The sequence below is a fragment of the Pezoporus occidentalis genome, unplaced genomic scaffold (assembly GCF_034315485.1).
Source record: "Pezoporus occidentalis ecotype Australia unplaced genomic scaffold, CSIRO_AGI_Poc_V1 ctg52, whole genome shotgun sequence".
NCBI lineage: Eukaryota > Metazoa > Chordata > Aves > Psittaciformes > Psittacidae > Pezoporus > Pezoporus occidentalis.
In genome coordinates, this window is record NW_026915858.1 from 457,518 (window position 1) to 472,522 (window position 15,005).

At 41.7% G+C, this 15,005-nt stretch overlaps 2 protein-coding genes across 8 annotated transcripts in view; one reads left to right on the forward strand and one right to left on the reverse strand.

The window, feature by feature from the left end:
* The window catches only part of AKT3 (AKT serine/threonine kinase 3), a 148,873-nt gene extending 144,633 nt beyond the window's left edge, over window positions 1-4,240 (forward strand). For all 6 annotated transcript variants that reach the window (XM_062637333.1, XM_062637332.1, XM_062637335.1 and 3 more), the window contains 2 exons: window positions 443-545; window positions 3,326-4,240. In XM_062637333.1, coding sequence (XP_062493317.1) covers window positions 443-545; window positions 3,326-3,411 — 189 coding nt within the window. In that variant the 3' untranslated portion in view covers window positions 3,412-4,240. The remainder of the gene's footprint in view (window positions 1-442; window positions 546-3,325) is intronic.
* A 5,512-nt stretch (window positions 4,241-9,752) lies between these two features.
* SDCCAG8 (SHH signaling and ciliogenesis regulator SDCCAG8) overlaps window positions 9,753-15,005 on the reverse strand; it is a 115,110-nt gene continuing 109,857 nt past the window's right edge. Inside the window, exons 18-19 of one of the 2 annotated variants that reach the window (XM_062637346.1) lie at window positions 14,435-14,517; window positions 9,753-9,890 (exon numbers count right to left, since the gene is read on the reverse strand). In XM_062637346.1, the coding sequence (XP_062493330.1) occupies window positions 14,467-14,517 (51 nt within the window). In that variant the 3' untranslated portion in view covers window positions 9,753-9,890; window positions 14,435-14,466. Of the gene's footprint in view, window positions 9,891-14,434; window positions 14,531-15,005 lie in introns of those variants that run through there. The other variant, XM_062637347.1, reaches the window with a different exon arrangement.

Below are 15,005 nucleotides of genomic sequence, written 5' to 3' on the forward strand. Positions count from 1 at the left end.
CTTAACTCTTAAATAAGAACAAGAGAAGGTATCATGCTTTCTATGCTCCCCGAGTAGTCCTTTTTGCCGTAGCTGTTTATACTACCCAGTTGTGATGAAGTACCTAGAAGTGCCTGTTTCTGACACTTATGCAGGTAAATAGAATGGCCTGAAGAGTTTCTAGGTAATTATCTCTATGCAGCTGAATTTATCTGCAAGTCACATGAGAGTGATACTTGGAATTCAGTCATGTTGTGCTATGAGTTAGATTTTGAACTAGTATTTTTGGGATTGACTCTAATGGCTTCTGTCTCTTACTAGAAGTTACAGAGTCAGCTGCCTATCGACAGCTGCTCTACTTGTTTGATCTGGGTGTAGGGAAAAAGAACAAACTTGTTATCCTGGTACTCATTTGGCTGGTTTCAGGTATAGTAATTGAATTTTGTTTCTTGGTCCCTTTCAGCTTGTACCTCCTTTTAAACCTCAAGTGACATCGGAGACAGACACCAGGTATTTTGATGAAGAATTTACAGCTCAGACTATTACAATAACACCGCCTGAAAAATGTAAGTCAGAAATTACACGTAAGCATAATTTAAAAATAATAAACTCCTAATAAAACACTGCAGAAGGGTTTTTCTGTTTGAATGGAAAAGCTCCTCACTGTTACTAATAAAAATCTTCATATGGAAGCATGTAAGAGTAACTCTCAGTGACAGTGTTCTTTTAAAGGAGGAGTAATTACAAAGGTTAGACTATTAGATCACTCTGGGTTGGGTTTGGGGGGCATTCTTTTGGTTTACTTTTGTTTTGTTGTCATTTTAAATAAAAGAAAACACCGGCTTCAAATGTTTGCTGATTGGCATCGAGGTCCCAGTTCAGCAAAGTACTTGGAGCATGGGCCCTGCTTTAAGCACATTGGCCACTGCTGGTGGCTTCAGGGGGTTCTAGGTTCGCTGAGTTGGACATATTTTAAAATGCTTCGAAGACAAAAGGGGTAAAATAAAAAAAGTGGAGGTGTCAGTTACCTGAAAATGAATTTTCCCATCAAAGTCGTGTGCTTCAGCAGAGCCTTTAAAGACGTTCCCAGTATAGATGTAACTGCTCTGCTGGGCCTTGCAGTTTGCTTGTTGGAGTGAGTGTAATGTCACCATAGTTTATGTTTTTGTCATCTTCTGCTACATACGCAAGAATCATGATCCAGTCGGCTAAGCCGGAGCTTAACAGAGTTCCTTACCAAGGCAGAGCAGTTAAAGTCTCGCTGCTGAGTTCTTGAATGAATTTCCTTTATAAGTGAGATTTTTTTTTATCTTTTTTTTTTTTTTTTATCAGAGGATGGGGAAGTAGGATCACAAAGGTGGACTATAAAGGCTGTAGTTAAAGTTGTTTACCCTTTCATACAGCTGCTTATGTTTTGGTGTTTTAGGATCCCCGGGCTTAGCTGCGGTTTTCTGTTGGCATACAGATCTGGAGTATTTTCTGGATTTTGCATTTCAGTGTTTAAACAGAGTCATTTAAGTCTCCCTGCTGTGACAAAAATACACCTTTCTTCTCCCATTCATCTTGATAAGAATTTGGTCATATTCGTAATCTGAACAAATTTTGTTAAAACTTGGATTAACTTGGAGTCTGTTGACTCCGTATCATAAAGTCCTGATCTCTTGAAACGTCACATGTGCAATGAGAATGGCTATTCATCCCTTGAAGGCTGAAGCAATAGAAAATATGTGATAGGCTACCAAGACTTCAGCTTTACATTTACTGAATTCAGAGCAGGTGATCAGTACCCATGCAGGAAAGTGACCGACTTCCCTAAAGTACCAACCCTGGCCCTGGTGGTGGTCTGGCTGCTGCAGAATGAAACATGGCATGGGCTGCAACCTCACCCCAGTCCCGAGAATAATATAATGGGGGGGGGGGTGATGCCCAGCAGCAGTGCAGAGATCAGCTGCAGCATTGCTGCTGGGGGAAGCCCTCCCAGAGGGCTGGCAGGGCTGCATTGCCCAAGGCGGCGGTAAGCAGCATCGGTGGCAGCACAGAGGTGTAAGTTCTCTTGTGCCAGGTAGATCTGGAAAACTGCTGCCCCTTTCAGTGAGCTGCAGTGGCTCGAGGACCACAGGGGCTTCCATTTGCTGAGTACCGCAACAGGAAATGGTTTTAAATTATTTTATTTTAAAATCTACAAGTAAATGTATTATGCACAATGTGGCATTATGTCTGCCTGCTGTGATTATGCAAGAGGGGGTTGAAATGTGTTTTAGGTTGGGTTGGTTACTGTGTATCAGAAAGGTAAAGTTCCCACTGAAGATCTTTTATAGTTGCAGAAATAATTTTTATAACATTCAGACCAGTTATTCAGATACCAAAGCTTTACAAATCATGCTCAGTGAATATTGAAACTATCTTCTATCTACAGCAATCAAACTGATACCAAAACAGGCTCTGTTCATTAACCTAATTTAAATTAACAGTTTGAAAGGGAGATTGTACTTGAAGTTACAGAACTGTAACTTCAAGTTGACACTGTTGAAGTCAGGTGGCCTAATCAGAGCAATTGCTCCAACCTGCATTAACTGTAGGGTTTTATATGTAGAGTGCATAAGGTACAAAAGATACATAATCTGAAAGGTTGCATATAAATACACTCTTAGAATAACAGTTTCAATAGAAGTCTTTAAGGATAAGCACAAAAATCCATGTGAGAATGTAGATCCAAATTCTCAGAGTTAGACAACACCTGGTGCCTGGTTTCCATTGGCACTGCAGGAATTATGTAAATAAAAATATTTATGAATTTGGCTTAGTCCATGTTTCCTCTGATCCCAGTAAATACTGTAAAAATAATTTACTAAGAAATAATATGTAAGAATTGAAACCCATAGAACCTGCATGAACTGTTCATTTTGTAGCTATTTTTCCTTTTAATTCCCTTCAAAATGGAGGAATATTGAAATAAGATTATAATTTCCTGAACTCAGCTTAAGAAACAATGAAGCTGGCTGCTTTGATCAGCCATCAGCTTTTGTGCTACCGGAAACTAGATGTGCTGGCGTGTTTTGAATAACCTAGAAGGGGTAGTAATAACTGAATTTCTCAGGTGATAGTCATAATAAAACAAACAAACCAACCAACCCACCCAGCCTGAAACAGATGGTGACTTATTCAAAGGATGTCCTTCCAGGGAGCATCGCTCTACCGTGTAAGCATAAGCTTACATGACTAAAGTCTTGCTTCAACTTGAGCCTTTAACCTCAACATTGAACCCTGAAAGATGTGCTGAGTATCAGGTGAATAATAAAACTTTGTTGCAAAAAGAATGACATGTTGAACTTCTCCCTTAATACAGATGACGAGGATGGTATGGACTGCATGGACAATGAGAGGCGGCCGCATTTCCCCCAGTTTTCCTACTCTGCAAGTGGACGAGAATAACTTTTTTGTTCTGCTGCTTCACTGTCATCTTAGGTTTATCACTGAAAATGGTTCCTGAACATCACCACCAGTACTAGAGACTATTTAAGATAGCAGGGGCACTTTCAGAGACCATTCCAAATTGAACAAGTTGCTTTCCCAAACCTACCTAAAATCCATTTTGGTTTGCATGAAATAGGAGAATTTCTCTACTACGCTCTCCCGCTGTTGCTGCTGCCCACAGTCTCAGTATAATAGCAACGTCAAGAAGTTACTAACAGTTTCTCTGAAAGTAGATGACTTGGCTTCAGCAATGTACACCTTGTGCACAAGTAGTCATCTATTTCTCCTCACAGTGGAAGCTAAACAAAAAACATGTTGGTCCAGCTTATCTTCTTCGAGAAGATGTATAAAAAATGTAATAGTCTAAAGAGACTAGTCTATAACCTTTCCTTGCATCTGTTTGTGCTGGTTAGAGCAAGGCAACATAGGGGTGGTGATGTACATATGCAAGGTTTTTGTTAGGCATATCATTACTTGAAGCAGGTCTCTGTCATTAACATCTGGCTGGAATTTGTTTGGGGAATGTTTGCGAGAAGGACTTAAACTGTTGATATATATAAATATATATATATATATTATTTTTTAATTACTGTTGGATACTACAGAAGAAGCAGAAGGGCTGGGCTCACCCGGCCTGCCACTTAGAACTTCCAGGTTCATGTGCAATCATGGAGAATCAAACATTATACATGCAAGAAATGAAGGCATAAAAGCAGCAGTTTAAGGGGTCTTATAATTTGCACCAGATAACATCTTTCTCATGCTTTTCTTTTTCTTTCATGATATACATCACCTCTGATGGCTGAAGAATGTAGACAGGCATAATGGTATTGCTTTTCACCAAAATGTGTGCACCAAGGTAAACAGGTGTTTGCCTTACTCGTTTTTCTTTTGAGGTTGTGAATTAGCTTTTTCTCCAGGTGTTTAACTCTGAACAGTCTTTTTATTTTGGTTGTTTTTTTTGGTTATACTGCGGTAGTATTTATTTTTAGAGATAAGGATTGTATGTGTCATGTTTGCAAATGCTGCTACATCTTAGATAGAACAGGCTTAGAGCAGTTAATTTTGTACTATATGGAAGGACTGTACAAGCTGAAGGGAATAATGCACTTTTCTCCCATGTGGAAATTTTAACAAGGCTCTGAAATTGTACACACTGCGTAGAATCAGATTTTTATGAAAGGAATGCTGTCGTTTAATCATTTGGCAGTGGAGGTGAGGAATTCCAACTTCATGTGCCAAAGGGTTAAAAGGAAGCAGACAAAAAGACTACATCTTGTGCTCCATAAATGTGATGTAAGAGGCTGATGGCACAATAGCAAATTTCTGTTCTGTATGAAGGAATTGCATTTGAACAAGATCACCGTGATTACAAGAAAAGCACTTTATTTTAATGATTAAAATAGTAAATTTCTGGGATCAGCCATTCTCAAGGAGGGTTTGCCCTCAACCGAAAGTCCCGAAACCCATCATGTTACATGTAACTGTGGTACCTGATTGATTGAATTTAAAGCATCACGAGAAACGCTCCACTGATAGGAAAAGGTCTTTTCGTTTCCAAAGATCTGTCTCTAAAAAAACCATGTGCATAAACTTCAGCTTTGGTCTTCAGCAATGATAATCTTAATAATAAACCCTTTGGTGCTAGGAGTCGGGACGTTAGGCAGCGCGGTGATAGTGCGCACGTATCCTTGCTAACGACACCCAAACCCCCTGACTCTGTGGGATTATCATTCGAAGTATCTCTGCGTTCGGATCATGTTAGGTCCCATGAAGACTGTGATAGCGCAGAGTATTGCTGGTTGTGTTGTATGAATGAGTAGACGAGTCTGTGAAGAGAGATACTCCTCTGCAGATGCCTTGGCCTCTTGATGCGAAAGGCTGTGTGCCCTAGCATGAAGCCCACTGCTGGCAGTGCATTTGCTGGGACAGTCAAGGGGCAGACAGGCATTCAGCAAGGCAGCTAAAGACACAGACTTATTTAGAGTTATTCATGTTTTGTGTTTTCTCTTTAGTAATGGATGGATAATCAGTCAGAAATATATCATGATGTATATTCTAACTACATAAGATCTCCTTCTGTCACCTTGTAACACTAAACACGTCTAGGGATTAGATTATCCCTCTGCAGAGAGAGGTGCATAGCACATGCATTGCGGGTCTGCTTGGCACTGGAGGCATAGAGGTGTCTGCGCGCTGATGCAGTGAGTGACTGAAGTAACTGAGTACTTATCAATCAGATGGGCATTAATGAGTTTTCTGCAAAGACCTCGTGCTTACAGACTGAAACTATAGTGATTCAGAATCTGTTACATGCCTGTGTTTTTCCCCCTGTGTTGTCAGCTTGTAATAGCAATAAGTTTCTTGACACAGGGCTTCTGTAGCTAATGCCCAGCCAGTGCCATGCCTCTGGCCAGCCGCTTCTCATGTGCAGAAGCAGCCCTGTGGTTAGCGCACCATTGCGTAGTGAGCTAGAGTGCGGTTTGCAGTAAATACCTGTCAGTGAGCTATTTCAAAAACCCGTCTGCCTTCCAGAACATCATTGAGCAAGTTTATGCTACAGAGAGAGTCAGTGGCCACTTCGTGCTGCCCAGGGTTGGGGAATTCTCTCTCTTACCAGTGTTAGAAGGGGATGAAAGAAAGGCAGTGCCGCGTGAAACTCTTGAAGCTCTTCTTTTGCTGTTTGCAGTTGCGGTTGGATTTGGGTGGGAGGTGGTGGCGGTTACCTTGGCGAGCCTTTGGAGCACAGTACGTTTCAGACTTTGACTCCAGCTTGTACTGACTTCCATGACCTAGAGTATGCCCTCCTTGTACTGCAGCCATCTCGGAGGAAGTAGGTCATTTCTGTTTGGATTTTGGCAGTTTTGCACACAGCTTCGCTTTCCACACTAATCCATCTTCCAGTACATTCCTGTCGCTTAAAGAACATTTATTCCAGTATTGTTTTCCGTTTTTTTTTCCATCTTTACTTGCGGCTTCTTCAAGCTGACTGTTCTTGCAGGGGCCATGTGCTTCTCCTAGAGTACAAAAGTAAGGTCGTTCCTTACTAACTGCAGGGTCTATATATTACACCTCAATGTACACACTTTGCTGCTACTGTTTGTACTGTCTACAGTAGAATTTCCTTATCTTGCTCCTGGTAGTGCATTACAGGCAAGCATGAAATGTAAAGTATTTATTTAAATAAAAACCTCTAAATTGGTAATTGAATTACCTCCCTGTAGCTTTAGAGTTTGTGACATTTCTTGACCTTGCTAGTTCTTTCATTAGATCCATGCAAGATCTAGTCATATGGTTAAGGATATTAAGCAGACACGACTATGAACCCAAGGAACCGTATTACTGTAGGTCATACTTAAACTGTTTATTTCCTTAAGTATATGACCCACAAGGATGTGAAATAACTACAAGAAACTGTTTTTGTACACTGTACATCCTTAGTATTTTTACACGTATATGATAGGGATGCACATTATTTTCCTTCGTACAGACAGCTTAAATAAAGCACTATGTCAATCTGCTACTTCTGTGTTTTTTAATGCTAATTTGTTCTGGAGGTTTGTAAATATATATATATATATATGTTCAAGCTTGCCACAAAGGACGTATTTTTTTATATCTGCACATTACTATTAAATATCTTAGCGGATAAAATTCCTAAGTTGTTCTGTGTCAGAGAAAGAAAAACTGAAATGAGAAGGCTATATTGCAGATTACAAAAGATTTCTCGAGTTTTGGGTTAAATATTTACTTCATATTTTAAAGTAATTTTATATAGGTTAGACATTTCAATCCTGAAATGCACAAAGAATTTACTTAATTTCTTTTTACAAGAAAATGTACATCGTTATTTTTTTATCACTCTGTATATAATGACCTGTGCATGTTTAGTTACAAGTTTTATTTGCTGTGAAGTCCTAGTGATAACTGTAACTTGCTGTGACGTATTTCAAATGCTGGGTGATCAGTTTCAGCTTGTACATTATTAAGTTACAGTATTGTCAAAAAAAAAAGTTTTTATGACCAAGCAAGATGTATCTGTGCTTTGGACCAAGGCTGTTCCCATACAGATGGATCATGTTAATTCCACGAGGTGCATGTCACTTGTAAAAGGAAATTTGGGTTGCACTTTGGAAGGAATGATGGGCTATGCTCCTATCAGAACACCCACGATTGAAGTGATTTGTCATCTGATGAAATTCCTAGCCTTGCATCCTGGAGCTAAGTAATGCCTTAGGGTAAGGAGAGGAAAAAACAGGCAGGTGGGATTTGCAGGGCACCTCGGAGTGGGACTCTTTGAAGCCCATGAGCTGGCCCAGGGCCATTTGCACCAGCCGGCTCTGAGGGCTGAGTGTCCCTAGAGCAGTCGCCTGGGTTTTAGCTCAGGTCTGGGGCAGGAAGGCTTCCTTGGAATGGGAGGTGCTTTGTCCAGCTCTCAGGGTTTGGACTTTTTTTTCCTCCTGTTTTCTCCCCCACCTTGTAATTAATAGGGAAGCGCATGACCCAGTAGTTCGGTGGGAATAGGTGACTGGTGATCAGCTGCAGCAGCAGCAGGACTGTCTGGCCAGGCTGCACGCCACGTCACAGGATCCTGCTCCGGCTGTGGATGTGGGATCTCCTGGATTTGGTCACCTAGTCTGACACTTGTAAACCCAAGCATTTTGTGCCTAAGGAGAAGTGAGGTGGGGAAGAGCTTTAGACAGGTAGATCTGGTGCTGCCTGTGCTTAATGACTAATTAATTGCTACAAAATAGAGTAGCTGCTGCCTGGAAATAGATTCCTTCTAGACTCCCAGAAAGGCACTGGATTGAGCCTACTCCTGGGCTGAGTGTGAACACCTCCTCACCCAGGATGCATTGAGATGAAGTATGGCTGTGCAAAAGGTCCAAAAGGTTGAGGGTCCAGCTGTGCCTTGGGCCAGGGCACGGCAGCTCCAGGAACTCGGTGACGCCTAACTGTTGGGACTAGGTGCCAAGTTCTTTTGCGTGTGTAGTTTATAGGCACTTTCTCCTATCTACACACAGATTTATGCTGTGGAATAATAAAAAACAGATTTAAACAATAAGTTTGCATATTCCTATATTTATAAATGTATATTCTTACCTGTGTAACCATCCATAAAGTAGTGACACTTAAATAATTGTCAGCCTGATTACTGTGGAAAACCCAGTTTTTGACTGAACTTATTGTCATCAGGCTTTCTTGTCCTAAAAACTTGAGGCCATTTTAAGTGTGTTTATTGTCAGACTGGAAGCAGTTCAAGGAGGCAATCAGATGTGTTTGGCAGTTTAATGTGGCAGGAAATTGAAGTAGGGAGGAAAGCCCACTTTGATGTTAGGGTTGTACCACTAATAATTCTTAAAATGCAAAGCAAGGAAAGATTGTCCCCCACACAGAGCAAATGGTAACTTCTTGCATGTGTTGTTACTCCTATTTTTGTTATATCTTATGTATTCATGCTGGCTGAGGTAGCTTTATTAATGGGGAACTGTTCTTTGCACTTTTCCCCCCTTTACTAAAGCAATTCTACAGGTACACTGAAGGTAGTAGATGTAGAAGCTTTTTTCATATGTACGTAGATTCTCCTGTGCTAGTTAGCAGAAGATTTAGCTGAATTATTTCTGAAACAGTCCGGTATTTGGAAAGGAACTTTTCAAAACCCAGGTGTGCAGTTAACCAGAAAAAAGCCCTCCATGTATATCCTCCAGATGTTTTAAGTTCAGTAATTTGAAGACAAGTTCAGCTGGTGCCCATCTGAGAGAACTGCTCAATATTTGCTGGTGGGAAAGTCTTTTGTCACCCCCTTAGCTGATCTGTACTACTTGATGAGGGCGCCTTTCTCTTAAAGGCTTGATCCAGTGACTTCTGCCCATGGAAATGCTTCCACATTATATGGAGTATTTCTTACTTATCCTTAGGCTTTTCTGATGGATAAGAAGTGGTTGGGACTCTCACTTCTGTTATAAAAAGTGACAAATACCTTGTAAAAATAAGGTTTCCACATAGGTTCTGTTAATGAGTTTATAGACAGGAATGCAGTTGGCTTGTGCAGGGCTTATGAGTCCCCTTCTCCCACCTCCCCTTGGATTCAGGAGGAGGAAAAGTAAAAAGCCAATTAAGTTTATTGGTATTTCAGCCTTTAAGACATCTACATTCAATCATAAAAATAGATAAAAACATTTTATAGAAAATTGTACAAATTACAAATTCGGTCCATGCTATGTTATTGCTGTTCCAACACTTGCAAGCCTGGTCTTCAGAACAGTCTCGGCTGTCTTCTTAGGAAGCTGGGTAGGTTAGTGAGGCTTAATAATATTTAGGATTCTGTAGCTGAAACCGAACAGAAACCAGGTGAACTGAGCAGCAAGCATGCCTGTGTTCTGCAGAGGTGACTCTGGGTGAGCCTCAGACCGGTTTCAGCCAGGTGCAGAGCAGCCCTGAAAGATAAAAGGAAGAGATGGGCGTGTGAGTATCTGTATTGCATTGCCTGTGTTTCTCATTTGTGTCCCTTCAGCCTGTGGGTGAGTTCTTAGAAGAGAAATACAGAAATGGGTAAGGCTGTGGCAGTGTAGTGTAAACAAACGCTGTTTTGAAGCCAGTGGTTCCTGTGGGCCTGCTGCTCTCACTGCTTTTGAAGATCAGAAGTCTTACAGGTAGCAAGGAGGAGAACTGTTTGATTTCTGACTAACAGGATCTCCACAAGCTTTAGACATGGCTCATGTTTAGCAGTAAATAACTGAGCTCTTGTTTTGGGGCACATCTCAGATCCCACCCCTTCTGCCTTCCAGGAAGGAGGCGGCAGGTTTGTGCCAGAGCATGTTTACTGGGAATTGGAGGGAGTGTGTACAGGGTGGGAGCTGCAGCAAAACGGGAAGTGACTGCCTGGGCCAGGAGGAAACACCTCTGGCTGGAAGGCTAATGTGCCCCTCCGAAGCTCTTGCATAGCTCTTGTTTGTGCTTCCTCAGGAGCACTTCAAGAGTGGCTCTTAAGCAAGACATCAAACTCTACTGGAGCTGGGGGAGCTACCTCTTAGTATGCCACTGGAGTTCTGACACTGGAATTTAACAGATGTAAATGACCTCAGAAATAAAAATAAACTTTCTACTTTGTCTGGTTTTGCATTAGAGGGCAGAAGGGTTCACTTCCCTCACCCTCCTTACTTGATAAGGGATTTATGGCTGAGTTAAAAAAGAATTTATGAAGCTGCAGTTTCATAAAAAGGATTAATTAAAAACAGTAACATGGGACTTTTCCCCTCAAAATACATGCACCAACACCCAGCACAGGGAAGAATGAACTACAGCTACAGGAAGCCGTGGGGCTTACATTCTGAGTCAGTGCCAGTGAAAGGAGGCCTAGCGCCACACTGCAGTACTCCCCAGCGTTACAGCCAGCATGAGAGTACTGGCAGATTAAAAAGGCAAAAGTCCCCAACACTTAGCTCCTGAAGAAGCCTCCTGGCAACTGGTGCTGTGGTGGGTGGCTTACAACAGCCCAGCCAGCCCCCTTCTCCCCACAGCTGCCCTTCATGACTGCCCAACATGTTGTCTCACTGCTCCCCCTACTAAAGCAACCATGCCCAGCTGTAGAGGTAGAGGCTCTCCTTTCTAGGCTTTCCTCTTCAGGCCATATTTCATACCACTAAGCTTCAAAACATCTGTAGCCTGGAAATGTCAGACTGCCACAGATTCCTCTAACTCAAAACCTCCCATTTTCTGCTTCTTGTCACCTACAGTTATAAAAGCATTTCATTAGCCCTGCCTGTAAATCAGATCAGTGCCAGTACTTCCAGCCCGAAGCCTCAGGGTGCCCGCACATCTGTCGTCACCACAGTTACCCCTCCATTCTTTGTGACATGCAGCACCTCACCTTGAGTGACGAAGTAGGAATTCCTCCACCTGACTACAGCCTGGCCGCAACTGCTTTAACAATAAAGCACAAATACAGAGAGGGTATCATCATAATCCACTACACAGCAGCCTGGATGCTAAATCAGCCACTTAAGCTGTGCAATTCTGTAACTAAATGGACACAGTGTTGTCACTCCTAATGCACAGGTAACTGGTAGATGAGTTTGGTCAGGGACCTTTCCCGTCTTACAGCTTCTCATCCACTCACCAGTACTTCGGTACACAGCTGCAGCACAGAGTGCCCAGGTTCCTGCCACCACCACCTCCTCACCTCAGCAGCGCCTGTTCTCTCTGGGTGCTGGGTATTCTCAGGTGTACAGCTTCAGAGTGTCTGTAGGAGCAGAGCCATGGACAGCCGAATGGTTTCATTGCTGTTAACTCAGTGGAGGGTAGAGAAGCCACTAAGTTCTTTGGTTAGAGAGCACTCAGGTGGCTTAGGTGCCTCAGTCCTTATTTGCGGAGGTGCAAATGCCCAGGTGGAGCTCTCAGGAGGTCCAGGCTTAGCTCCTGAGCTGCTCCCAGCTTTGCCCACTGGCCAGACACTTCACAGGAGATGCAGGCCTACTACAGCTGCAGGTTCACAAACTCTGAAGAGTAAAATACTGGGTGATGCAGCAGTTGCAGTGTCATGTCAGACACCAAGCAGAGCTCTATCTTTATCCCCTCCTGTCATAGTTTAACTCTCATCACCTCTGACTATACAGGCAGTGATGAAGACTTTCACCTACTTAAACCCCCCCAAACAATAAACCACAAAAATTCAACCCACAGCTCCTGTCTATGGAATATCACAGGGTGTTACAAATACCTGGTAGGGGCACTAGTTTTGTGCATTGCAACTCCACTAAAAAACCCCAAAGCTCTCTCCCCAGTAACCTAAGCAGTCTTCAGGCCTCCTAAGAACAGTTGATGACTGTGTAAGGATCAACCTGAAACCCTTCTGACATCAGAGATGGATGAGCTACTTGTTTCCTGGACATAAAACTCCCCTTCTTTCTAAAAGCAAATGGAGCACGTTACACACTGCATCCGTTGCTGGGACCTCACTGAAATTTCCTGCTGACATAAGAAAACAAAACTGCTGCTAAGGAACAGTTGTAGTTCTGAAAGTACCTCCCACTGAGCGACTGGAGGGGCAAGGATAGGAATACAGTCACAAGTGAGTGTATTTTAACTTCTGTTGAGAAGGAAGGTGGTCTGTTCACTGTGAAAAAGACATCTGTAATGAGGGAGGAGACTGGTTTAGTGGCTTGGACGTAGGGAGAGCACAGGGAGAGCACATGGAGAGCAATGGGTGCCTGCCAGGGAGGGGATGGCTCGTAGGAGGAAGTCTTTGTGGGGGAAGGCAAGAGCAGCAGCGTGGACAACAGTCTGAGCTGAGGGCAGTCCCCAGTTCCTAGTCCTGCAGGTCTGTGCTCTTGCTGGCTCAGCAGCTGGGATCTGCAAGGGGATTATCCACTGGGACACATACTTTCTGTCAAAGTGATGGACACCAAGGCAGGTCCTGCTAGCAAGGAGCATCCCAGCTTTCAGAAACACAGCACTGAGGCTTCTAGTAATCATCTCCATTTAGATGTTTGCTCTGCTATGCACATTTGTAGTTAGTATCTATATAGGAGGGGAGCTAAATAGCTCTTACTTTCCTGACTCAGAGTGAGTTGCAATGCAAGAGAGACTTTAAAAGGTAGAAACTCAAAACTTGAATCTTCTGAAAACCTTCAAAACAAGAATTGTAAATCCTGTAATTAGACTTTTGACTACCTTTACGTGGACCTGAATACATTATACTGTATTCCATTATTAAATAGTAGTGCCATCTATTGAATATTATTGTAATGGCCCAACACAAGCCCAGGCTATAAGGTCAGGCCACACTTTCATACTGGTCCTTTTTAACTATATGAAAATGAAAGTTAAAGAGTGAGCATCTTCGTCATTTAGGCAGGTGGTTATTCAGAAATAATACTGAGCTTCTTTCCATAATAGAAGATTTAACATTATTCCTTTAAAAGCATGTAATTCACTGCTGAGAATGAGAAAGGTGTTTTCAAAAACTGTGGTGCTTGTGTTGGTTAAACCTTCAACAAGGATGTTGAAAGTTTTAAATCAGGTTACCTATAAGGGAACTCAGCATGTAGCAGGATCAGGTATTATTTCTTTCATGATGACTTTTTAAATTCACTTTAAACCCCAGAATTTTCTTAACAAACAGTGTCAAATGAGTTTTCCATGAAAAAACAGACTCCCAGCAAACCAGAATGTAGCTGGATTTAAAGACTAAACTTCCTTCCTTCCTTTCTCTCTTAGCCCCCTTACAGGAAACACTAACACTAGAAACAAAATTTGCAGTGGAAGTGACCTGAGTTTTTAAAGCAAATCCGATAGATTTGTCTTCCCGCCACCGCCCGTCAGCTAGATTAAAATAAATGATGCAATTCTAAAATATGGGACTTTTACATTGAAGTTAAGTAACTTTTCCAAGGCAACAGGAACAGCTCTAAGCATGTATCAATACTGTAACTCCAACAGTATCACTCCAAATACAATCACTTATATAATGTATCTTTCAACGTGACATGAAGTTTTATGATTTATCCCAAAACAAACTGTAGCCTTTCTGAAGAAATAGAAAGGATTCAGCTTCCTTAGAAGGAGAATACAACTGGAAGCAAGAAAATTCACCAATTCCAAATCAAAACACAAACACAGTGATGATCCAGACCAAAAAGTACCTATCGTAAAAGCTGAGCTCTTCTAGAAGTTCTCACCTTTCTAGGAGCTGTACGCCCTCCTTCCCCTCCCAGTTTACATCTTTAAAGGTTTTTTTCTTTTAATTCTGTCAGGTAAGCCTGTCCTTGCAGTGGAGCGCTTGTCCTACATTTTTAAGTGCTTAAAAAGAAACAAACATAAAAAGCTCCAACAATTTCAAACCCAAAAATGTTTCCAGCACTTCCTTCTCCCTTTTGTCTTGAAGTGTTTGCCAGATTCAACCCACATCTGCAAATAGTTTTAGTCCTCCTTTCCTCTCCCTCCCCTGTATCTATATATAGGATACAGAAAAAATACCTACTTCTGCTCATTTCTCTTTATCCATCCAGGTTTTTACTTGATTCCATCTGTGTCCTGTTTGAGATCTGCATCCCATTTTTTCCCCTGAAATATGCAACTGCAGTTACTAGTGGCTTATGTTCCAAGATACAATAGCACATTAAGTTAGTATATTTTACATTATTTTTAAAAGACCAGGTTTCTCCCTCTTCTCCCCCACCAAAACAAAATAAATTCATTACAAAGGAGAAATGTTGAACAATACAGTAAAATGTGGAGTATGATGTCACTTTCACCTACAATCAACACTGATTCTGAAGTTGAAACATTTTTTTAACTATATTTTTACTCTGACTGCATCCTTCTGTAGTTCAGAGCTCCCATTTATGGTGAACGGTTCTTTAGTTTCTTTAAAACAATTGTCTGATATTCCAGGCAGCTCTTTTGGGCTGAATTCCAATTCCCAGAGAACCACCATTGCTTTAAATAGCTGCAAATAGATTTTTAGGACTCATTTCGCAATTATTTTTTATATCATTCTTGTCTTCAGAGTGTTCCAAAGTTAAAAAGTATTCTCTGGAGCACAATTAACT